General features: G+C 42.5%; 1 protein-coding gene across 1 annotated transcript; it reads left to right on the forward strand.

Annotated features, from left to right (window-relative positions):
- The first annotated feature begins 2,019 nt into the window (after positions 1–2,019).
- bcas1 (brain enriched myelin associated protein 1) lies at positions 2,020–22,926 on the forward strand. The gene is made up of 13 exons (XM_018760801.2): positions 2,020–2,318; positions 3,089–3,162; positions 4,443–4,521; positions 7,711–8,117; positions 13,147–13,323; positions 16,529–16,681; positions 16,837–16,869; positions 17,159–17,362; positions 18,646–18,717; positions 19,087–19,194; positions 19,295–19,375; positions 20,797–21,069; positions 22,296–22,926. The coding sequence occupies exons 2-13, from the start codon at positions 3,121–3,123 to the stop codon at positions 22,371–22,373; spliced, it is 1,707 nt and encodes a 568-aa protein (XP_018616317.2). The 5' UTR covers positions 2,020–2,318; positions 3,089–3,120; the 3' UTR covers positions 22,374–22,926.
- Positions 22,927–24,416: the final 1,490 nt, after the last annotated feature.

The raw sequence follows: 24,416 nt of genomic DNA on the forward strand, positions 1-24,416 counted from the left end.
AAACAAAATTCCATTCCACTGTATGTGTAAGTCACCTATAGTGGAATGACAAAATTGACTTTGTGTAGTAATCTATGTACACTTTCATACAGCATGATGAATTTAATACAGTATCAGGAAGCAACAGAGGTGTCTGTATGATACAATACTTGAAAAAAAAAAAAAAAAAAACTTCTCTTATAATTATTCAAAACAATAAGTTAGAAGTACAAAAGTATAGTGTTAGTTTCAAATTCAATGTGTCCCTCTGTAGGTGACCTCTTTGTTGGTAAAAGGGTCTTATACGGAGAAATGTGAAACAAGGTATAGCATCGGGTCATCCAACAGAAACCCTTGAGGTAGATTTGTTTGTTTAAATTTTACACTGAATACAGATTTCCATATAAATGTATATGGGAGGGGGGGAGGGGGTTGAAAGTACTGAAATTTACTGATGAACACATGGTTCATTCTTCTCATTCAAATTCTTAATAATTATATTTTATGAACATTCAGCTCATGAGCAGATTTTCAGGAAAGAACTACAAGGAAGGATGTAATTTAAGTCCCCTTAGCCAACAGCAGTAGCGGTAAATAAAGGACAGCAGGTGGCATAGTGGTTAGTGCCAATGCCTTGCACTTAAGGCATTTAGATTCTATACCCACCACCTGCTGCGATACCCTTGAGCAAAGTACACACACACACACACACACTTTCAGAACCGCTTGTCCCATACGGGGTCACGGGGAACCGGAGCCTACCCGGCAACACAGGGCGTAAGGCCGGAGGGGGAGGGGACACACCCAGGACGGGACGCCAGTCCGCCGCAAGGCACCCCAAGCGGGATTCGAACCCTAGACCCACTGGAGAGCAGGACTGTGGTCCAACCCACTGCGCCACCGCACCCCCTATTGAGCAAAGTACTTAGTTTCATTTATTTAGCAGATGCTTTTCTCCAAAGCGACTTCCAGTGAACACTATGCAGTGCTATCAGCCCACACACCTTATTCACCAAGGTAACTTACATTGCTAGATACACTACTTACAATGGGTCACCCATCCATACATCAGTGGAACACACTCTCTCTGTCACTCACACTATGGGTGTACCTGAACAGCATGTTTTTGGACTATGGGAGGAAACCAGAGAACCCAGTGAGCACCAGTTAAGATTATTCAGCTGCTTAAATGGGTAAAGCACTGTAAAAGTGTAACATTGTTAGTTGTTTTCTTAAAAAAAAGTGCCTGATAAATGAGTAACTGAGTAAAGCATGGTTGAATATACAGTCAGTAACTAATTTTGTGACCCTTTTGAAATAGAAATAATCATGTTTCCCTTCCATATCTAGAGCTGCTGAATCTCTCTCTACGTTGTAAAGGGTTCCAAAACTCACCTCTTTCGGATTCACTTCTTCCCTGATCTCTTAAGTGCATGATAAGCATATAAATGTTTATATTTAATAATTTTGTGATTAGAAATGTTATACACTATATATATATATATATATATATATATATTATGGAATAAACTTTTATACAGCTACTTGTGTACTGGTTCATAAGGTGAATTGTGACTATTTTTTTGATATAATATTATACAATTGTTGCTTTGGAGAAAAGTTACTGCTAACTGAATTAGTGTAATATGACAATGCAAATTACAGTGCTTTAGAAGACTTTATAGTGGCCACAGGACCACTCTGGCTGGCTGCTACTGGACTCCTGTGGGCTGACACCCTGCCACTCTCACCTTGGCTACTTTACAGACTGACCAAGCTGGGAGCAAGGCAGCTCTCAGCAAACAGACGATGCTTCCAGGGCTTCACCACCTCTGTGGACATCCTTCACGTACATCCTGCTTCTGTGCAGCCACGCCCGCTGCGTCACCCGCCCTACTCCGACTTTCTTTCCTTCTGAGCATGACAAAAAACAAACGAAAACACCACTGACCGTGTTTTTAAACCCAGATGATCAAACATCAGTTATCTTTTCTCGTATTGTCATTTCAGCGCATTGGCATTAGTGTATTGGTGATTAAATTATAGTGCTGAAATACCTAATTTATGTATCTGGTGTGACAGATTTTAAGGCGAAAGCCATAGCCATACCAACTGGCAGCGGAGAGCTCCTCCCCTGCTCTCATACTGGGAATATACATGTGCATATAAACACTGCAGAACAGATTGCTGGATCAGTTTATCAAGGCACTTCATCAGGCAGTCCAGGCAGCTGGAATACTGGAATATTGCATGCTCACACACACATACACACACACACGCACAAAGTGCATAACATTTGCATATCAACTCTTGCAGGAATTGAAGACTCTGATTTGAAGGTAAGGCATCATCTTACTGTAAAGGCAGGAATTTCGGTTCGTTCCTTGGTGAAGGTGTGACTTACACACACTGTAGCTTCCTGCACCATGGGCTCATATTGGGTGTTTAGTGTTCCTAGTGACATACGTGTTGTGACAATTTGAAAATTCCCACTTTCTGGCTTAATTTGCCTGATTTCTGACAGCGAAAAGCTGCTTACCTTAGCTGGTACCTGCCCAGCTGAGCAGTTTGTTTGCTATCACTGTGACACTGTCGTGTGTCTGACAGCAGTGTGTATAGCTCTGTTGACTGTGCCCGAGGGTCAGGGGTCTGCAGCTCTGGCTGCCAAACTGGGTAAGGCTAGAAACTTGTATTCTGAAAGTCTCAGATTCAAATCCCACTCCTGCAGTAGTACCCTAGATCCAGGTACTTACCCTGAATTGATATAGTAAGAATACTGCACTGTATATACCTTACTGTGCAACTGCAATATTGTAAAGTGGCTTGAATAAAGGTCTCGGTTAATAAAGGGTAACGATACTGAAAGGGTGAGTGAGAGCTTTGAGAACCAATACACATACCGACAGCAGCTGGTCAATGTTTCATTCCAAAGAGCACAGGCTGCATTGGGAAAATGTACTCATTTCCTCGAGTAAATAAAAGATGTGACACTTAATGAGATAGGTGCTATTTTCATATTAAAAACATGTCAATATGCAAAACAAAGCAGGGAGTTTTCATATAAAGAAACTGCATTGGGATCAACTTTCTGTTTAATCTGTTGCTTTAGGTTGCTCCGGTTTGAACAAAACCTAAGTCAAGATGGGGAATGAAGCGTCTTACGAAATGCAGGACCATAAAGAGGTATGGATATGCTGTAATGTACAGCAAGTGTTGTAATTTCAGCAAAAACAACAACCCTTAAATTAAAAAAAAAAAAAAAAAGCAATCTGCTGGGATGTTGGTTTAAAAAAACGGTAAAAATGGTAAAATTTATTTTCATGCTAACTAATGGGCAGAAAGGGAAATGGTTACAAAATGGTTAATAAATAAATTAAGTTTCATATGCAGTCATCAGTAACTGTAAATTAAGCTAAATGTTTACTTGTTAAAAAAGAACTATTTGCCTGCAAAGAAAAATGTATTTAAAAGGCTTTTGACTAAATCAGGTCTTTTTAAAGGTTTGTGTACCTTTAACAAAGAAAAAAAAAAATTGTAGAAAGAGATGATCAGGATTTGTCTGTCCTGAGTTTTATACACCTACTCGTGCGATGAGCATCGGTGCAAAAGAAACAAACTAACTATGTCTCTCTTTCTCCTAATGTAACACACAAATTGTATTCTCGCTGAGATGTACGTCGCTTTGGAGAAAAGCGTTTGTTAAATGAATAAATGTAAGTGTAAATCAGTGCTGCACTTAAAAATATACTGAGACGTAATTAAACCATTGCAGTTTTTTATGCTACAGTGTTACTACTAAAGAGGAGGAAGAATATTATTCAGTAAATAACTCCCACAATAGAAATTTCCAAAGGAGACTCGGCACCCTTAAGGAGTAAGTTGCTCTGCTCCTTTGGCTACAGCGAAAGGGCCTTTATCAAACAAGACTACACCAAGAATGGCTTTATTGACTTTTTTGCAGCTCATGTTTGAGCTCTGAACTCTTCACTGAACAATTCCTCCCATAGCCTGATAAGGCAATGCTGAAATTTCGATATCAGTGTAGACTGAGGGGGAGTTGTAATTGTACGTCGTGTCGCCAGAGAGCATTTATTATCAAAGATTAATCAACTACCAAATATTATGGGACTAACTGTAATTACTCTGTCTGTAGCATCACATCTGTCTCATAAGGGAACATTTACTTAACACTCATGATTATTCAGCAGACGCCCTTCGCTGAAGTGACCTACTTAACTAGTATTGATTAAAAGCTGCAACCCTTTGACTGATATTGGTGCCCTTGGTGCCATTTTTTTAGCAAAATAATGTCTGCAACAGCATCTCCACAAGTCTGACTTTTAGTGGGAAATGGACAGTGCTCATTCTTCTCATCTGGTAGGCCAAAGGTGAGGCCTCCAGCAATGCTACACCAATCATCTCAGGCCTTTGTGACATGCTAAGAATGTCACTGCCTCTTTCAGGTCAACGGAAAGCTCCAGAATGGGGGCTTGAATGGCCACGCTGTGAGCATCTCTTTGAAGGAGGAACCCAATGAAATGGGTGCGTACGAAGAGTGGAAATTCACATCCATCCTTAAATGTTGGCTAACGGATAGACATCCCAACCATGCTGGCGAATGTTTTGTTTTCTAGTTAATTCTCACCTTATTTGCTTTGTTTTCAAACAAAGTATCCAAACAGTATGGGGTGAAATGAAAGGCATGTTGACATAGAAGATATTTACCTTAAAAATTCTAACATTTAATGCAAATATGCTATGGCACATGCCTTGGGTCGGTTAGGTTTTTCACAGACATTTCCGCTTGCAAAACTTTCCAAATACAGTTTATCTGCACATGACTCGACCTCAGGTGAGAGGATGTTCGAATGAAAAGGTGGTCCAGTGCATTACAATTTTATTTTCTTAGCAGATTAAATTTTTCAGAATTCTGGGGGGAAAAAATCAGCAACGTGAGACAGACTGTTAAAAAAACAGTTTTCTGTTTCTGAATTGATTTACTACCATAAACCTTTTAATAATAACATGAGAAATATTGTATTACAAATGCAGCTGTAATATAGATGTTGCACCATCTTTCCAAATGGCATTGTGATCATTAGTAATTTTTTTTTCTTTAGTGGTGGGTTACTGAGAAAATTAAACCCAAAGTGAGGGATTTAAAGAAATCATGAAAATGATTCTTTAGAACGACCAATCCGATGACCAGACCCCGTCATTAGTCCGCTCATGTGAGGACTGAAGAACAGTTTAATTTTGTATGAAGGCATAAGATTGCTTGTGATAACAAAATGGTAAACATGGCAGTTAAATATTATCCTTCCATCTATTTCCAAGAAATACTTTTACACTTAAGATTGTGGTCATCTAGGGTTGAAGCTAGAAAGGAAAGGGTCACCATTGGATTGTGAAAGGAACCTGGAATAGCCAAAGGATAAGCCTTGCAAACATGACAGAAACCATGACAACTCCACACAGTACACACACACACACACACATTTTCAGAACCGCTTGTCCCATACGGGGTCACGGGGAACCGGTATTTACCTTAAACTGGGAACTTTTTGCCAAAATGCTGCTTAATACACTCTCCCTGTCCTTCACTGTAAGCAAGATTCAGCCATGAGATTAAAAGTGGTGCAGAACATTGTTCCTAACAGTAAACCCATGGCACTGCAGACTCTTTGGACCATGTAGTGGCACACTGTGTAAATTCTGGGTGTAGCCGAGTGACATGGAGGAAATACTGTTTGATTTGGCAGAATGCAAATATTGTTACTCTAAAGTCTCCAAACCCATGAGCAGTCATGTGTCAGGATTTGCTGTCCCTGGAATCTGAGGACAGTGCAGGAAGGATGATGATGTTTGGAGATGCAGGAAAATCCCTTGGTGGGGGGGAGGGGTGGGTACAGCAGGGGTTGTACTGGGGGTTGACCACATGATCACAGCACATTGCCCTTTTCCCATCTGAGACCAAGCAGCTGGGCTGCATGGTCTGCTTTTTTGGCATTCCTCTCACCACTGATGCCAGTATGTGGTGGGGGAGCCATAAAGCTATTAGAAAGCATGTGTCCCGAAATCCCGTGGGACCTGTCCAGGGTGGTGCTCAGCATTGTTGGACTTGGAGGTTAATGTGTTTTGCATTCCCTAGTGACATTGTTTGTGTTGCCGAGGGCGTCGCCCAAATTGAGGCAATGATTCACACTCCTATTACCTGCCCGGTGACCATTTTTACCTACCTACATGTAAGTATGGGACATCTAACCAAGACATCCTGTGATGAGCATTTTTCTGTTTACTTGGCGTACGCTGTACTGTCTACTTCAAGACGTACAACGTGGGTTGGTCCAAACACAGTCTTGCTCAGAATTAAATCTGGGTAAATATGTTTCAACAAAAATATGTATTTGTGGTCACATAATTATTTTTATTTTAAATTTATTCAGCTTATAGTCATTCCAGCTTGATTCTTCATTTGGGAAATTCAGGATAAGTACCTTTATTTAAGACAGGTTACTGCAGCAGAGTCCTTGGTTAAAGTTCTAACGTTTGTGACTTTAACCACTACTAGGTGGGAAGAAGAATAACAACTCTTGGGCAAATACAATGAATAATATTTTTCTGCAGAACAATAAGGTTTCAGAATGAGAAAGCTTCAGCCGTAAATGTAATTTTGGTATGAAACCTGGGAAGTCCCCTCAGCTTATAGCAGAGGGCGCTGAGGATTCTGTTATGCAAACAAATGGAGAATAGAACACAGATAAGCCTCTGTGTGCATTAAGAACAATGTCACACCAGCATGGAAAAAAAACTGAACAGAAAAGGAGCAGCTTCATAAAGTTATGGTGCCCTTAAAAGTTAAGATGTAATGCTTCTTTCCATGATCTTTGTAACGGTACTGCACTAAGGAGATGTGAAACTTCGACTTCCTCAAAAGATAGATCCTCTTTCTGACTACAGACCTTGAAATGCCAGACTTTCCATTGACAACAAAATATGAAAAACAAGAAAAGTGTCAGAAGTGTCAAAAAAAGTGCACAAATTTCTTATCAGTCATGAACATATCGCACATCACATAATGCCTCAGAGACAAGCTGGGAGGCTGCAGAAGAGGAAGTTGGAGCACCTCACCACTATGCTACCTCCTGCCTACTTCTTGCAACTGTTGGCTATGAGTCATAAGTTTAAATAAATTATTTTCCAGAAAAAAATTTTTTTACAGTATTTAATTAAGAAGGTACTGGTGTTTTTTTAAATGTATAATATAATATAATATAATGTGATGTAATGTGTAGGGGGGCGCAGTGGCGCAGTGGGTTGGACTGGTTCATCCTCTCCGGTGGGTCTGGGGTTCGAGTCCCACTTGGGGTGCCCTCTGGTGGACTGGCTTCCCGTCCTGGGTGTGTCCCCTCCCCCTCTGGCCCTACACCCTGTGTGTTGTCGGGTAGGCTCCGGTTTCCTATGACCCTGTATGGGACAAGCGGTTCAGAATGTGTGTGTGTGATGTAAGGTAATATGATATGATGCACTATACCAGTCCAAAGTTTGAGTATACTTTGATTACTCTTGAGTATTTCCTAGGTCTGCAGGGTGCCTAGCTGTACTCAGACCTTTTCCCTGGAACTCTATATATTTGCTTTCTTTTCGTAGAGCCATCTGACGTTGTTTTGATCTTTTTACATTGGTCTCCATCACTGAACTCTTGTTTTTTTGTTATTTTCGGTGAAACAGCTGTACAACAGTTCAATGTCCTCCCCACTCCTCCTATCGCAAAGGACACAGCCCCCACGGCAGCAAGCGAGCCAGACGGTTTGAAAGCACCCAGCAGCACCCCCCAGGTTCAGCCATCTCCAAACAAGCCAGATCCACCCTCTTCTAAAGCCCCAGAGAACCCATCATCTGAACTGGTCAACACGGAGGTGCCCACAGAGGGGCAGAGCAGCACCCAGCCACCTCATGCCTCAGACCCTGAGGAGGAACCCAAGCCTGCCCCTGAGGCCAAGGTTCCCCTCTTCAACAAGCTTTTCAAGAAGAAAACAGAGGACAAGGTTCTGAAGGATGTGCCTACAGTGCAGCTTGAAGTCTCTGAAGGGGAGAAGCCTGTTGTGATGACAGTCACCATAGATGGCCTCCAGAGTGTAAGTAGCTTCTTGGGAGTAATACCCAGTTGTGAGTAATACCCTGCAACACAGGTAAGAGTTAATATAGGATTAACAAGTGGAGAAAGTAATATTCCTCTTTGGCCGAATGGTGGTAAAAAAACAATCGTAAATCTCATTGAATGATCAGTGGAGTTTAACCAAACACGGCTTTAACCTAGAGCTATAAAGTCCTGAGAGGAATAAAAATAAAATATATTAAAAAAAGAAAAAAGAAAAAAAAAACTCAATTGAATATGGCTTTTTAAATCACAAATCCTCATGTGAGCTGCATGAACTGAAACTTGAATATGTGGTACGTGCTATGAATCTGTATGGGAAAAGGTTAGGGGCGCTATGTTGAGTTTACACTGTGCTATGTTTTAAAAATGTATTAACTTGTAAGGGTGCAGCCTGTGACAAATTTGTTCCAAGTTATTACAACTCTTTGTCTACTTTATTTTATACCAGAATGCAACATTATTTGACACCTTGTAAAGGGACATACAATGTTTGGTTTGTATACTAAACTACTTGTAATAATTGCCCCATGCAGAGAAAATAGCGGAAACACCATTTAAAGTGTCTAAATCACAATTGCAAATGTAGCTGCCATATTAGATTGATGTTGGGCTTTGACAATTTAGCCCTTTGACATGTTAGTTTTCAAAGCAACATGAGGCAGCTAACAGAGTTTCAAAGAGGCCAGATCGTCAGTGCTTTTGGTCACAAAAACTAAAAAAACTATTTAATGTGTGAATGGGAAGAGTCTCAAAAATAATGACAGCATATGCCAAACATGGACAAACTACATTTGACTAAAGGAAATAGAGGTCACAGGTCAAAGCTCAATGACAGGGATAGACAAACACTTCACAGGATAGCTGCTAAATGCCACAAAAATACAGCCTCAAAAATGACCACAGAATTGAATCAGCACCTCTGTCTCAAGAAAAACTACATCGTAAGCTTACGAAGCTGGAATTTATGGCAGGATAGCCATTATGAAACTGCTTGTACCAAAGGCCAACGCACAAAGACACATAGCCTGGCGTAAAGCGCACAAAACCTGCACCCCTGAGCTATGGAAAACAGTAACGTGGTCTGATAAGTCATCTTTCACACTATTTCCTACATCCAAATGGGTTGATGTTTGGAGAAAACCAAAGGATGCTTTCAACCCCCCAATGTCTGTTTCCAACTGTGAAACATGGTGAGGGATTCGTAATGGTACAGGGAGTCATCTTGTGGGAGTCATGAGGTCTGATGATTTCTCTCCATGGTTATATAGCGGTGAAGGAACATGAAGACATTTTACAGGACCAGGTGCACCCTATGGTGCAAATGCTGTTCTCTCATGATGTTCCCATATTACAGGATGATAATGCTCACATGAAAACTGCAAACAAATTCAAATTCAAGAGTAGTTTCATGAACACCGAGAATCCTTCCATGACCAGTTCCTTCATCCCTCAAAAGACTCGAGTCCTTTCCCCTTGAAAAATGGTGAAATATCCCACTCCACACAGTTCAGGACTTGTATGACAGCATTCCAAGAAGGACTGAAACTGTTCTCAAGGCAAAAGGAGGCTCTACTTGTTATTAGGTCCTTGATATTAATACATTGTCATGTTTCCATTATTTTGCAAACTTCGCTATGTAGAGCTTTGTAATTTTTACAGTATTAATTCAGGGTACCTAATTCAAGTACCTTGATCAAGGGAATTAAAACAAGAGCAGCCATTCCAAGTCAGGTCCTTGAAAAAAAAAAAAATCACAACAGCATTTATAGACCTCAGACATTAACAGAAAAACAGACCCTATAAAAAAACAGGCAGAATGTTGACTGGAGACAAACTTTGTTAAGCCGGATCAGTCCGACTCAGCTGTAGACAAACACTGCTTGTCTGGAGCAGGAAGCCAGCGCTGGAAACACTGCCAGCCTCTCATGATGGCCTGAAGTCAGCTACCGCTGACATCAGTCAGCCACAGCACTGAAGGCAAGATGGCAATGGAGAAGGTGATATCACCAGAGACTTCATGTCACAGTCTGACAGATGGATGCCTTGCAGTGCTGACTGAGGCCACTGAATCTGAGGAGACAACAGATTTTGTTACTGACAGCAACAATGACCATTCTTAAACTGGACTGCATGGTTAGTCCTGAGACCATGTCCCAAGTTTCAAAAGTACTGGAAGAGCCAGCTGTGATGTTTCTTTCTGCCATGATGAGAGACCTCCACTGGAGGCAACTCCAGAATTAGAAAGTGAAATGAGCCACAAATAAAAACAAAAACGCCAATGCAGAAGAAGACTCTGCAGCTTTAAACTGGTGCTGATGTACTTCTTGTTCTAAGAAGTCCAAGGTTGTGCACAGTGTGGAGCGAGGGCTTACCCCTAGGGGTGTTTTGAGAGAAATCCCAGTATTGATGTACTGTTGCAGTTCATGCCATCACTTTCGAAGTTAGAGATCGTGTGGCTGCAGCACCTAAAAGAAATAAGGATCGCACGTATTAAAGCCTCCCAGTGAAACAAGCAGAGCCCACCTGAAGCATAGCCAAATATCATTCTTATGAACGGATGCTGCAAATCCAAAACTTTACCAAGGCTTCTTTGGAAACTAATGTAGTGTAAGCTGGACCACTATATGTGGTTGAAAAATAAAAGTTCCAGTATGAGAGGAATATCTGTCTTTTTTGCAAATTATAATGAGCAGTTTCTGAAGGTAGAGCAGCAGAACGTGGTTGACATGGGGCAGAAAGGCACGGACTACTTCCATCATAAACAGGTCTTTTATTCCCGGCTCCAGGGTGATTCAGAAGTGCGACTGAGCGGAAATTGCGAATGCATCGTCATCACAGCCTTCCGCAACAGAAACTTTGCAGAGACGAGCCCCACATTTTTACGTTTCTTTAATTAGTTGACACTTTTCTCTAAAGCATCTTACAATGTTATGCAACCTGCTGTTATTTTCCCATTTGTACAGCTGGGTGGTTTTACTGGATAAATATAGAGAAAGTACATTAGGCAAAGGTACTACATCAGTGGGTGAGACTGGAACCTGCAACCTTCGGAATCAAAGGGAGCAGCTCTAACCACTACAGCTGCCCTCATGAATGTCATGGATGTGACAAAACTATCTAAACAACAGGAAGTTTCCACATGCAGAGCCCAATTCATCGGTGTCACACCCAGGGGTGAAGTCAGACAGCCTGAGGAAATCAGAATGAGAAAGCATAAATACCATAGCCTTTCGAATCGGGATGGCTGAGGAAGTGACATGAGCGAGAAAAGTTTTATTTTTTTAACAATCATCCAGTGTCAGCGCTACTGAAGCCTGCTGATCCGAGCTTGACAGCACCACAGCACCAAGAGCAGAACAAGGCTTTGTTCACTTGTAAATTAGTCGGAGCATTTATGTGGCCTTAGTGTGGGAAGCCCTGTTCCTCTGTCCACTCATACTTCTCTCCCATGTATCTGAAGTGGAAGCCATACTCCGTGCCCCCCTTGCACGCTCACAAATATGTGCGGTGCCACTTTTGCCCAGCTGCGCTCCCCTCATATGACCTCCCCTATCAGGATTCCGTGACGGAGAGGGGTGTGCGCGGCCCTGTTTGACAGCTTTGCCAGCTTTCAAGCAGCCAGATAATGGCGTGGCCCAGACTGGAACGGCCATCCGGGCTCCAATCCAGCACGCGCTCGCGATGAGCGCCTACGCTGGCTGAGCTCCCTTACTATTGCCTTTTCATACTGAACATATTTACATAGGTTTTGCACTATCTGCTTGCTCGGTATTGACCATTTTAGGTGTGTTACCAACTATTTTTTTGTTCCTAAAACAAATTAATAAATTATAGATGATTTAATGTTTCTAAACTAGACCTATACTGAATAAGCATACATTCAGTTAAGTAACTGAACTAAAATGCCATTATATTCTCATTTTTTACATTACAGTTACCTGATCCTGTTTTCTAAAGTGACTTACAATGTTAAGGTGCCTACAGTTCTTTACTCTTTTATACAGTTTCACTGGAGCAATTTAGGGTAAATACCTTGCTTAAGGCTACTACAGGTAGAAGGGGGGATCAAACCCGTGACCTTTGGGTCCAAATACAGTAGCAATAAACCCCTATGCTATCAGCTGTCCCCTGAACACGTATGCTGTCGGTAACCTAGGGTAAATAACCCAAGTATGAAAAGAACTGCACGGACACTGTATGTGTCGTCTTTGAGACTTTGGAGAGTTATGGAGAAACATCAAGCCTTTCCATAGGTGCAATTTACAGGGAGATCACCATTTGCTGTGGATCGCTGCGGAAGGTGACACCTGCCTAGGTGATTTTCCCACAGGTGTAACAATATTCAAGGGCGCCTAATATTTCCCCCCACATTATTTGTGTATAACCCCTTTGAGAACTGTTGCTGATAATTCTTTAGTCCTTATATTATGAGACCACAAATGATTGCTTTGCCCACTATGCTGCTGGTAGGGACAACCCCAGAATTTAAGTTTATTAACCCTATGTCACATGCACTTTATTGTTTTACTGTTGGTTCGGTTAAAAGTGTATGCTTCTGTGTAAGTAAAACACGGCCCATTTGTTTCCCTGAAGTCAGGTCATCCATTAATAGTCAAGTTAGAGCGTGTTCTACTCAGAGTAAATATTTGACAGAATTAGGGCCTTCTTCCAGATGTTTACCGTGTAGAGTAAACACACATTTGTGGAGTAAGGCGACTTTATTAAAGCACAATTGGGCCATTTCTGAGTGCCCCAACATTTTTTTCGGCGCGGAGGGCACGCTGGGCTCGCTAGGCCCGGGACATTGCTGAATACCAATGGGGCGCGGGGAGCACGACGTGGCGATAATAGTGCCATTGTTGGGGCCGCCCCCGAGCAGGCAGTGGCATGGCTGGGCCGTTTGTGCTCCCCGCCTCAATGCCATGATTAACAAGTGGAGAGGTCGCACCCCAGCTGCGCAGCTCCAGACCGCTTCCCACGAACCAGCGCTCCACGTTCGCCCACAGGCGCCCGGACGCACCAAGGAGAAAGCGGCCACGACCAAGGGTTCGAACGGCCTCAGTGGCACGCCAGTGGGAAGCGAAGCCCCCGGCGCCAACGGTGAGAGCGTTCAGGCAGAGGAGACCAAAGAGGGCAAGAGTATCGTAGAGGAGAACCCAGTAATGAACTTCTTCAAAACGTTTGTAAGTCGCTTTTTCCGTGTTTTTTTGATGCCGGGAGGGTGATGTGGATGCAGATAGCTGTGATTTTTACAGTCTCAATGCTGGATTAGTGCTTTAGGTAGACTGACAGCTGTCTGCTGTGTGCTGTGAGTGACCATACATAAGGTAGAGGAATGCAGTCCCTTAAGGCCTAAATAATGCACTTAAGGGTCTTCAGAAATGAAAGCAAGATAGAATCAATTAAGTGTTTTTTTTTTTTTAAATTTTATCGCCTTTTTTGAAGATAAAGACTTTTCATTCTTCAGATGCTTTCTGCATCAACAACAAAAGCAGCTGAAGCCTTCAGCTCTGTAGATGCTTTCACCTCCGTAATTGGTGGTGTTATTTTTAAGGAATGCTGTTCCATCGGGTGCTTGTCAGTGTTTCAGTTGCATTTTAGAACAAAAGGCATTTAAAGAAGCTCAAAAAGGGCATCAGCCCTATATCCAACGCGACACAATAAGCACATTTTGCCACACATGGTCATCACTGTTGCTGTCGGCCTGCACTCGCTTGCCGTGAAAGGCAGTTGTGTGCAAGACACTCGGCGTGGCGGAGACAGAAGGTGATTAATGCACAGGGCAGCAGCCCCGGGTGATGTCATTGTGTGCGGACTGCATAGCGCTGTCAGCGATCGCGCTCATTGTGTGCCTGAGGACGTGCTGGACAGAGGGAGCTGCTGCTGCCGGTGGCGGAGGGGGTGGGGCCCGGGAAGTCCAAGTGTAAGCGTTTGCCAGCAAAAGGAAGGTCCCGCAGAAGAGTCGCTTCCTTTCTGCCTTTACGCCAGACAACATGTGTCGTCTCCTAATAGCCTGTCTTTAGTCCAGTACTCAGGTCCCTGCACGAAGGAGTTAAAACAGGTCTGAGTACATGCTAAACCAGTCCTTTCAGCATGGCGGATTGTCACTGCCTTTTGTTGGGCCGTGAGTGTGATCTCACCGGGGGGTCCCTGTGGGGCCGGAGACAGGGATGCTACCGAATAACAGGCTGATGGTCTGTGCCATCACTGCAGTGCGGCGGAGGAACAATGGCGGGCATGTGTGTAGTCCGGAGGAGGAAGAGTGATACACGGGCCCCTGATTGACCCGAACCCCTCGGTTCCCTCCAACCCAGGAAGTGAGACTGATTCCTCTCTCCGTACGGATCGTAGCAGTAGAGTACGTCTAACCACCTACACAGATTTGGACACACAAAGGGGAAAGAATCCATCTCAATGTAGTTATTGCTCTGTTATATATACATATATTTCATATGAGGTCAGCGATGGTGCATTCTAGCAACCGTGTTCACAAATGTTCACTTTAGGGACCACATTTATCAGTCGGATGTGGCCTCATATGTTTAACTGTAACATTATTTTAGGTTACAGTTAAGGTGAGATGTCGCGGAGAAGAGTTCAGAACTATAGGTGGTGATCCTTGTCCATTCCCTGCTTCAGGTGTAGGACCTAAAGGTTCTCTCAGTGTGGGCAAAAGGGGCTTAAATAGGGGAGTCATGGTAACATTCTGTTATACGGTCATCACCAATGGCAGCCGGACATGTCAGTGTTGTTTGTTAGTTATAATATGCTATGTTAGCTGTAACTAAGACCGGTTGCCGGGTGCACGCATTGTGTCGTGTCAGGGTGTCAGGTGGAAGCAGATGGTAGGTGTGGCCACATGCCAGGTGTGGTAGGTGTGGCATTATGTCACACAGGTTTTCACTAAAACTCACATCTTTGACCATATCTGTGCGACCTACTAATAATATTGACCTCTGCACAGCTTTTGCATGTGCGTTACTTACAGGCATGCCAGCAATAAATATCAATAATCATTATTTATTAAGAAAAAAACTCCTAAAACATTTTAATGCCCATTCCTGTATGTTAAACATCATATGACTTAATGGACAATGGTAAGAAATATTTATACCAACCAACAAACCAACTTCAACAACCACTTGTCCCAAGTAGGGTTGCAGTGAGCCGGAGCCTATCCCGGAGACACTGGGCGCAAGGCTGAAGGATGGAGGGAGGCACACCCTGGATGGGTGAAGTCCATCGCGGGGCAGAAATATTAATATATAATTTTACATTTTTTTTTAGGTTTTTTAAATTAATTTTGCAATTCTGATCATTATTTTTAATTTGTAATGTGTTATTTCAACTCATTTACTCTAAAATAACTATATATTGCCATTCCCAAGCTGCTTAACTAAAATGGTATCAGTCATAGGACCAAATAGGACAAGCTATGCCCCCAGCTGTGTGAGTACTGGCAGGGCTTTTGGTCTCTATCCCTCATGTTTAGCCAGGAATGACTAGCTTTGATGTCTATTACAGAACTAAGCCTTAAGCATTTGAGCTCTACTAAGAAGTATAAGGCTTACACTCCACTTAAGTAGACTGCCAGGACTGGGAAGAAACACAAGGGTGACATGCTCCTCACCACTGAGAATGTCTACTGTACTTCTCTTTTTTCCTGTGCAGGCGAGTCCAAGCAAAACTCCCAGTGAAGAAACATCTGCTGATAATGACAAAGATGTGGTAAAAAAAACCTGAGCAAAACCTTGAGAGAAAACTGAAAATTGCAGTTCTGCATTTTCCCAGTGCTGGAGTACATCTCCATTCTACCCCCTTAATGGTGATGGGCTTCATCTGAGTGCTCTGACTTCTCGCAGTTGCAGAATTGCTTTTGACTCCACTCTGAGGTTTATCTTTCTCTTTGTGGGTCTCTTGTATTTCAGGTCAAGATCCTTCTGCTGTACTTTGTGCCAAAGTCTCGGACATTGTTCAGTTTTGCTTGCTGTGTGTCTTTTGGCACTCTGGCCCAAGTGACATTGGTGGCTTTAACTAAAGCCAACAAGAATTGGACAAATGGGTTTCCAGTTGCTTCACATTGTTTGCTATGGTATTCGACAGGAAGCTCCTGTTCACCTTGCAATTCCTGCTGACCATGAAGTGGTTGCAAAACATGACTGCCTAGACTTGACCAGATTCCGGAATTGGCCTTTGCCGAGGTTTCTATAGATCAGCTCTGTCTGTCAGTACACTGTCCTCTTCTACTGGGTTCATGAGGTTCTTTAACATGAGCAGGAAGTCAAAGGTCTTGGTCAAAATATACAACTATCTTGTTTCTTAAGCAACCTTTGTGGTGATTAGATGACTGAGATGTCCTCTCTGGCTATATGTCCTTCTTTTACATAGACAAAGGGCCCTAAGGAGCCTGAGGGCAAGACCAAGCTGGAGAAAGGGTCCCCAGCGAAGGAAGCAGTCCCATCTGCAACAGAGCCCAAAGATCTGGAGCCCAGTCCAAAGGACTCTACAGGCGGGGCCTTCAGCAAACTCTTCCGACAGAAGGTACCCATTGACATTACTCTGCATAAAATGCCTTATGTGTAAAGATCACCTGAGAAATACCTTTCTGGCTATTAAATTTTGATTGGCTGTACTGGTTATACATAATTTTATGTGAAGAACCTTGGTAACATATACTTTCTCCAATCCTTCAACAGTCTTTTAAGGATACCCAGCCAACAACCACAAATGTAAGTACCATACTGATAATTAAGATAGTAAAGAGAATGAAGAAATAAAGGGATTAGCTAATATTAAAATGATGAGGCTAGTTAGCATATTTATTTCAAATAGGTCATTTCAAAGAATTCATTCTGTATAAGGGTGATGGTCATTTATGACTGTGAATAATGTGTCTCCTCCAGCCTTCTGACTTTTCAACACAGCAGACCAAAGAAGCAGATCTCTTTGTGTCCCGTCTATGTTGAGGAAGGTACACATGCCCGCACTTTGCACACATACTTTTTCTCCTTTGCTCAGGGCGTACAGGAAGTAGATGCTGCTACCGCTGCAAAGACTGCGAAGACGGTGCCTCCACCAGAGCCACCCAAAGCTGAAACCAAAGCAGAACCAGCTGCTAAAAACATCCAGAAAGAGGGGCTCAAAGACGTGCCAAGTGGCCCGGAAACGTCCGCCAAGAAGCCTTCTAAAGGTGGCCGCTTCTCCAAACTTTTTAGTTCTAAAGTAAGTAATCAAAAGAGTCCAAAAGCGGTCTAATGAGATTCTTTTGGTTTTTATGTGCTTCCGTTTCAGCTATAAAACCAGATTAGAGTTATGAACACTGCACCATTTTTTTGCTCGTACAAAAATAAAAAATTATGCATGCATATGTGTGTGTGCTTGTGTGTGTGATGGCTGTCCCCATCCAGGATGTATCCTCACCAGCCTTGCCCCCTGTGTTTCTGGGCTAGGCTCTGGTTCACCGTGACCCTGCTAAGGACTAGTGGTTTCTGAAACTGGAGAAATATACACACACGTTGCAAGGCTGGTGGTGATGTGTTTTCTAAATATATCATAAAAACAGCACTTACATGCTGTCTTTAATATTTATGGATTATATTACTGATTTATAAAGAATACACATCACTAGCAGTTCTGTGAAAAATTGGTGTTCCAAACGTAGATCCTGCGAGCCCTGTGTTTCCAGGATAGGCGTTGGACCAGCACAAGCCTGACTTGGACAAATGGGTAATGATAGTGAGAAAGTGAGTAAGAGCGAAATCACTTTCAGTACACAGAGTCTCACCCTCCAGGGACAAAAACACTTTTCTCATCTTCCTCCTTTACCATCCGCCTCCCGTACAACGTCTGAGAGGACATCAGAACAAGTTTTCTTCTTTATAACAGCAACTGTGTGGGAATCCCAATGTATTTTGCACAAGGTGGGACCATCAGTAGTGTTAAACATGTAATATTTCATAATAGTTTGACATGGTTTTATTTAACTGAGCTCACTGAGTCCTCTGGTTGTTATTCCCAGTGGAGATTTTCAATAAGAGAGCGTATTCTCACTGGAGCACTTTGACCAGAATGTTTTAATTCACAAGCACTAACTTCATGGTTTTATTTTCCCTTCTGTAATTTTAAGTGAGCGTTTTAATGGACTTTAATACTGGAATTTTTATGTACTGTTTTACAATAGCTATAACTGTAACAGGACATCCTGATTGTTTTCAGGGTGTTTATCTGGAATGTGCTTAATCAAAGCTGCATTATTTTGCATTTAATTTTTATTTTTAACAGTTCTTCTAGTGTGTCTTACTTTTCACATTCTGGAATTTTTGTGAAATGTCCCGGTGTTAAAATATCATCGTTTGCGTCGTTTATGCAATCCAGCTGAGACTGAATGTTTTCCTTGTTAATAAATAAAGGTGGAAAAAAAAAAAAAAAACAGCAGGATCAAGATTATGTGGTGCAGCGGGTGTTTGCTGTGCCGTCCGGGTTAATGTCGCTCTGCTTCCCTGCAGCCTGCTGAAAAGGAGCCTGTGGAGGAGAAGCAGCAGGAGGAGGTGATGGAGGTGGAGGAGGAGGAGGGGCAGGTAATGCTGTGGAGCGACTCCTCCCGTCCCAAGGCCATGACTCTGTCCTTTTTGGGGAGGGAAGGGTTTCCTCACTGGAACCCCCAGTGCTTCCTTTTGGCCCCTGCAGCTGGACACCAGATCGGGCCGTGCAGTCAGACTCCAGGTGCTCCTTCCTCTGCAGGGTCTGGGTAGAGGCTTCTTATACCCTTTCCAGGGGCATCTCCAGCATGTGGTGTCACTCCCTTCATCTTTTTCTTCGCCTCCTCCTCTCACTTTCAGGTGGACGGCTACCTCTGGAGACCTCAGCCTATAGATGACCTGTGGGAGTGACCACTAACAGTGCCTTCTCTTTCCCCTGCCATCCCCTATCTGTCCTTGTCCTTGCAGACGGCCGCTTCGAAGGCCAGTACCCTAGAGGCCACTCCACCACCAGAGCAGCCCCCGAAACCAATGGAGAAAAAGAAATCTAATCTCATCTCCATTTTCAAGACCAAGGTACTGAAAACAGGAATGTGGTCCAACCTGTATCTGTTTTTTTTCACTCAAAGAAAGTTTTGCAGTTTGTCACATGGTAACAAAGTGATGTGAATTTGAGGTACCGCAACGCCCGCAAACCTCTAAAGTCCAGGCTGTGCCGGCATCTGGAAACAGTGTAACGGTCAACACCGAAGCACCGGTAAATGGGACTGCGGATTATACATTAACTCAACTGATCTCACTAATGGGGTCCACCCTGCCTGGGTCACAGTGATTTACACTTCTCAGCGTTACCTGGAGCCACTAGGTGGCCATGATGAGCTGCTCTTGCTCATTCATTCCCATCTGTTCACAAAAGGCACATCACTAATTCAGTGTCCATTTGCAGTGACTAAAACAATGAACTTAAGTTGCAGTTTATGGATTACAAAACATTATGCGCATATTTCGACTGACTTTGTCTATGCTTTAAACATAACTTCTAACTGTCATGCGGTTCAGTTCATCCAGATAAACGGAAGCGATGGTGAGGTAAAAAGTCTCATTGTTTCTCTATGGGGGAGTGCGGTGGCGCAGTGGGTTGGACCACAGTCCTGCTCTCCGGTGGGTCTGGGGTTCGAGTCCCGCTTGGGGTGCCTTGTGACGGACTGGCGTCCCGTCCTGGGTGTGTCCCCTCCCCCTTCTGGCCTTACGCCCTGTGTTACCGGGTAGGCTCCAGTTCCCCGTGACCCCATATGGGACGAGCGGTTCTGAAAATGTGTGTGTGTGTGTTTCTCTATGATTTTATTTGGTTGTTTGGATTCATTTGTTCAACAAAAATTACAGCCAAAGCTTAAAAAAGGCTGGACCACTACACTTATTACATGAGGGGCAGCAGGTGGCGTAGTGGTTAGAGCTGCAACCTTTCACTCAAAGGACTTGGGTTTCAGTCCCACCTTCTGTCGTAGTGCCCTTATTCATGGTACTTATCTTGAACTGGTGCAGTAAAAATGACCACAATTATGAGTACATGCAAGTTTACTCATATTGTCTCTTAAATTAATACAAAAGAGTTTTAAACATAGATAGAGAGCTTGTGTTCAGCATGAATCCTACACACTGAGAATCTGCAGGAAACTTTAACAGATAGACCATTTGTTTTTCAGCCGTTTCATTGGCTGGTAAGAAGCGTACAAACATGAGTCTGAAGGTCATCCCTACGTCAGTACTGCGCAGAGCCACCGAGCGGCCTCAGGGTTAACGCTCGTCCTCTCCTACGTGGGCGCCTTGCTATCTGTGTTTCCTTCTGCTCGTTCATCTTCTCTTATTGTGTTCTGACATTACCATTGTAATGCTGGGGAAATCACTGACGAAAACACCGAAATCGCACGGAACTTTCCTCAAGAAAAAAAAAAACTTTCCAAGAACAGTCAGAGGACTTTGTTTTTTTCCTGCAGTTTTCTACATTCAATTTTTTTCATTCCATTTCATTCCACGCTTTCATGCCATGAGAGCTTGAAATTCTCGTACTGTAGGTATGTGTGTTTTGAACTTATACATGTAGGAGACATCAGTCAGCTCGCAGCCAGGGGATACAGGTTCACACACCTACCAACCTCTCCCCGTCCCCGTCTCCTCAAGGCCCCTGAGGCCACAAAGGAAACCCCCCCTGAGGCTCCACCGCTGCCGGAGGCTGCACCCAGCGCCAAGGCGAAAGAGGAGCCCAAGCCCCCCGCAGAGGCCGAGAAGAAGAAGAGCGGCAAGCAGGAGGCTGCCCCTAAAGCCAAGGCTCCTGAGGTCACCGCCGACAACAAGTTGGTGTCTGAGGCCTTGCCAGGTGGAGATGATGTTGTCCCCAGTGTCACCAAGAAGCTTGAGAAGAGGAACTCAATCCATTTGTTCTTCAAAAGTTTGGTAGGCCAAACCACCTAGATTTCTGACCCTCTGACATACTTTCTGTAGTCGTCGTTACAATTTCAGAATAGACCTGGGTCCCTAAGTTTCATTTTATATGTATAGAAACATGAAAAACATACATTAAATATGTTATATGTTTTATACACTGTATACAGGTGGTCCCCGACTTATGATGGGGTTATGTTCCGCAAAACCTATTGTAAGTCAAAAATATTCTAAGTCGAAAATACATTTAATACACCTAACGTACCGAACATCATAGCCTAGCATACATGCGATGGCCATTATGGGCTTGCAGCCTTCATGTTGAGCAATTATCTTGAGTTTCTCCTCAAGAGTAATTGCCCTCCTCTTCTTGCCACCAGTAGCAGGAGACACAGATGGACATTTCTGTGATATTATGGATGCACAAAACACAGTGTAGACACAAGGGGGTATGTGTTTAGTGACTGCGTGACAGACTTGGAGATGCGGATCGCTGCCTCTGCCCAGCATCGTGAGAGAGTATCCCACTGCATATTGCTTGCCCAGGAAAAAAAATCAAAATTCAAAATCCGAAGTAAGGTTTCTGCTGACTGTCTATCGCCAGCTCACCATCGTAAAGTCGAAAAATTGTAAGTCGAACCATCGTAAGTCGAGGAGCATCTGTATAGTATTAACTAAAATTTAAATTACGCATGTATATTACCAGTAACTGTTGTGTTCTACTTGCTGATGAAATAACTTAATTTTTATTCATTTTAATAAATGTTATGTATAGAAACCTTATGTATGTAATTTGTTTTATGCTGTATATAAAATATTAATTTGAATTAAATTTGATGAATGTACAATATAACATTTTAAAAAATTAATATTACATACAGTATGAATATTAGCAGTGGCTGTTCTGCTGTTCTGTTACACTTGCTGGCGAAAGCAAACTGCTCAGCTGAGGACACACACATTGAGCAGATAGACTCTTTGAAAAGGAGGTTTTCGGTAGTTGTGTGACCTTGTTTGAAATGTAGGAAGACTTTTAGCGTCAACCAGCCACTGAAAATTACGTTTTTAATTGCACATGATGCTTTTTGCTGGATTTGCTTACGGGTGGAGCGTGTTCTCACCTGTTTGCGTCACATGGCACATACACAAATAAGTCATCGTTACACAGGAGACTGCGCAATGGAGTCATTGTCTGGAATTCATGTGTTTTCTTGTGCTTCGTTCTCTACGACTTGCAGGGACCAAAACGACTGTCAGAGGTTGGAGTTCAGACCGATCCTGTGACCATTACTTACCCCTCTGAAAAGGCCAAGTAACATCCCACTGCTCTGTTTTCTAAACCCGTGAAGAAAGGCAGGGCAAAACAAACTTTTGTATATGTACATCTTTTGCGTTCTCATCTGATTTTCGGTGCAGAAGGGCGGGTGGTGAGATTTTACAATGTGCAGCGGGGGTAAGAGCAAGTGGTCGTCGACTGAAAGCTGACGGACAACTGTCGTGTATGGAATGGAGGGAAGGGAGGGGTTGGATCATGGGGGGCTTTCTTGTGAAAGAGGGTACTTCACTATGGACGTCAGTGGTGTTTATGGTGAAAAGGCAATAGCTAATCAATAGAAATGATTGACTCTTCTACTGACTGTTAATTGACACAGCCTTCATTTTTTTGTCATATAGAGTGACGACAGTTTCATAGCTAGCCTTCGCTCCTGGAAATGCTTCATATAAAACCTTCTAAACTCAAACTTCTTATTTATCTCTATGTTAAATGGTCTAATATATTAAGAACATTATTATTACTTTTGTTATTTTCTTTTGTAAGCATATAGTTTGTTGTAGATTGTGTAGGACATTAAAAGTATATTGACTGTATGATCAGTTTGCTTTATTTTCAGACTGTAAAGTGAAATTCTTGCTTATATGTGCATGTACTGTGAGGATTAGTGGCAAAGCTGTGAACCCATGAAATCTATATTTCGCAGCTCACATCTATATTTTCACAGCTTGTTGTAAAACATTATTAAAGAAATTCTACCAAAAGTCAAAAGTCTCAAGAAACGGCAAACCGGGGGAAAATGACATAAACTGAACAGAAAAGGATCTATGATCAGAAAAAAAAATTAAAAAAAAAAAAAAAAAAAAATTCCTATAGCCACTATAGAATTTCAAATTTCAACTCACAACTTGCAGTTCTTTTGTGAGCATGGTAATTGCATCATTACTTTACCTAAAAGGGTAAATGCTGAGCATTTTGTTAAAGAGGTTTGGTGTTACACAAGCTGTGTTATGTCATGCATTGATCCTCCTTCATCAAACGACATTTATCCTATTCAGTGCTCAAGGTAAGTCAACTTCTATCCCTTTCAGTGCTCCAGTGCCCTTAATCCCATTCTCTTATCTAGTTTCCTGTAAAAAAAAAAAAATCCCAGGAAAATAAGTGTAAAAATTCCACACAGAGAAATTAATTTTAATTCAGTAATAGGCTAAAAATCAGCCAAATAAAGCTCATGCTTTGTTCAGCTCAGATTTAGTTTATGTTAACCTGTAATTATAACTATTGCTGCTGTTTATAAATTTGGAAGAAAGTAAATCAAGCATAGAACTGCTATACAATATGTATGGGTACATTTCTACATTTATTTTTCAACACCAAAGTCATTTTGACATCAGTTGTCCTCGTTTATTATAATTTGTGTGTAATGTTTTTGTAACAGGCTCTGGTTCCCCGCGACCCCCTATGGGACAAGCGGTTCTGAAAATGTGTGCGTGTGTTTGTAACATTACTAGCAAATACAAAAAAAAAGACAATTTCGGAATAGAAAAAAAAAATTGAATGACTTCCACATCCCCAGGAAAGCACTGTCAATGAACAAAATGAGGACAGGTTCAAAGGTCACCCCGGTAAGCAGCTTTGTTATTCACATGGCCGCACCATCAGCAATATTAAGTCTTTGACAGTTTTCTTTGTGACACTAAAAAAGCACTCGAAACAGCATCTTAACCTCAGATCTATTATGCACCGTGTAAGAACAAATGCACCAAATATTATTTTATTTCTATGGAAGTTTAAGGTAGGCAGTCTGTCACACCAACTGTTAAGTTAGAAGTGAATGCATATGACTAGTTGCCTTCATTGCCCTTTTGGTGACCATCAAAATGTTCTTCGTTCTATTTTAACAATGTGAACAACGGGGCCATTACATTTGCATGCTGTGCAATTTTGAAGACAGTTAAGAGAGTCACAAGCCCTTTCCAGCCTCAGTGGCCCATGATGGGTCATTATAAACCAGTCTCTTTGTACTTCTCCAGGGCAAGGTCTGGCAAATGGATTATCATCATGCTTGCAAAAGCTATCTTACCAC

Source organism: Scleropages formosus, chromosome 19 (genome assembly GCF_900964775.1).
Source record: "Scleropages formosus chromosome 19, fSclFor1.1, whole genome shotgun sequence".
In the NCBI taxonomy this organism is placed as follows: domain Eukaryota; kingdom Metazoa; phylum Chordata; class Actinopteri; order Osteoglossiformes; family Osteoglossidae; genus Scleropages; species Scleropages formosus.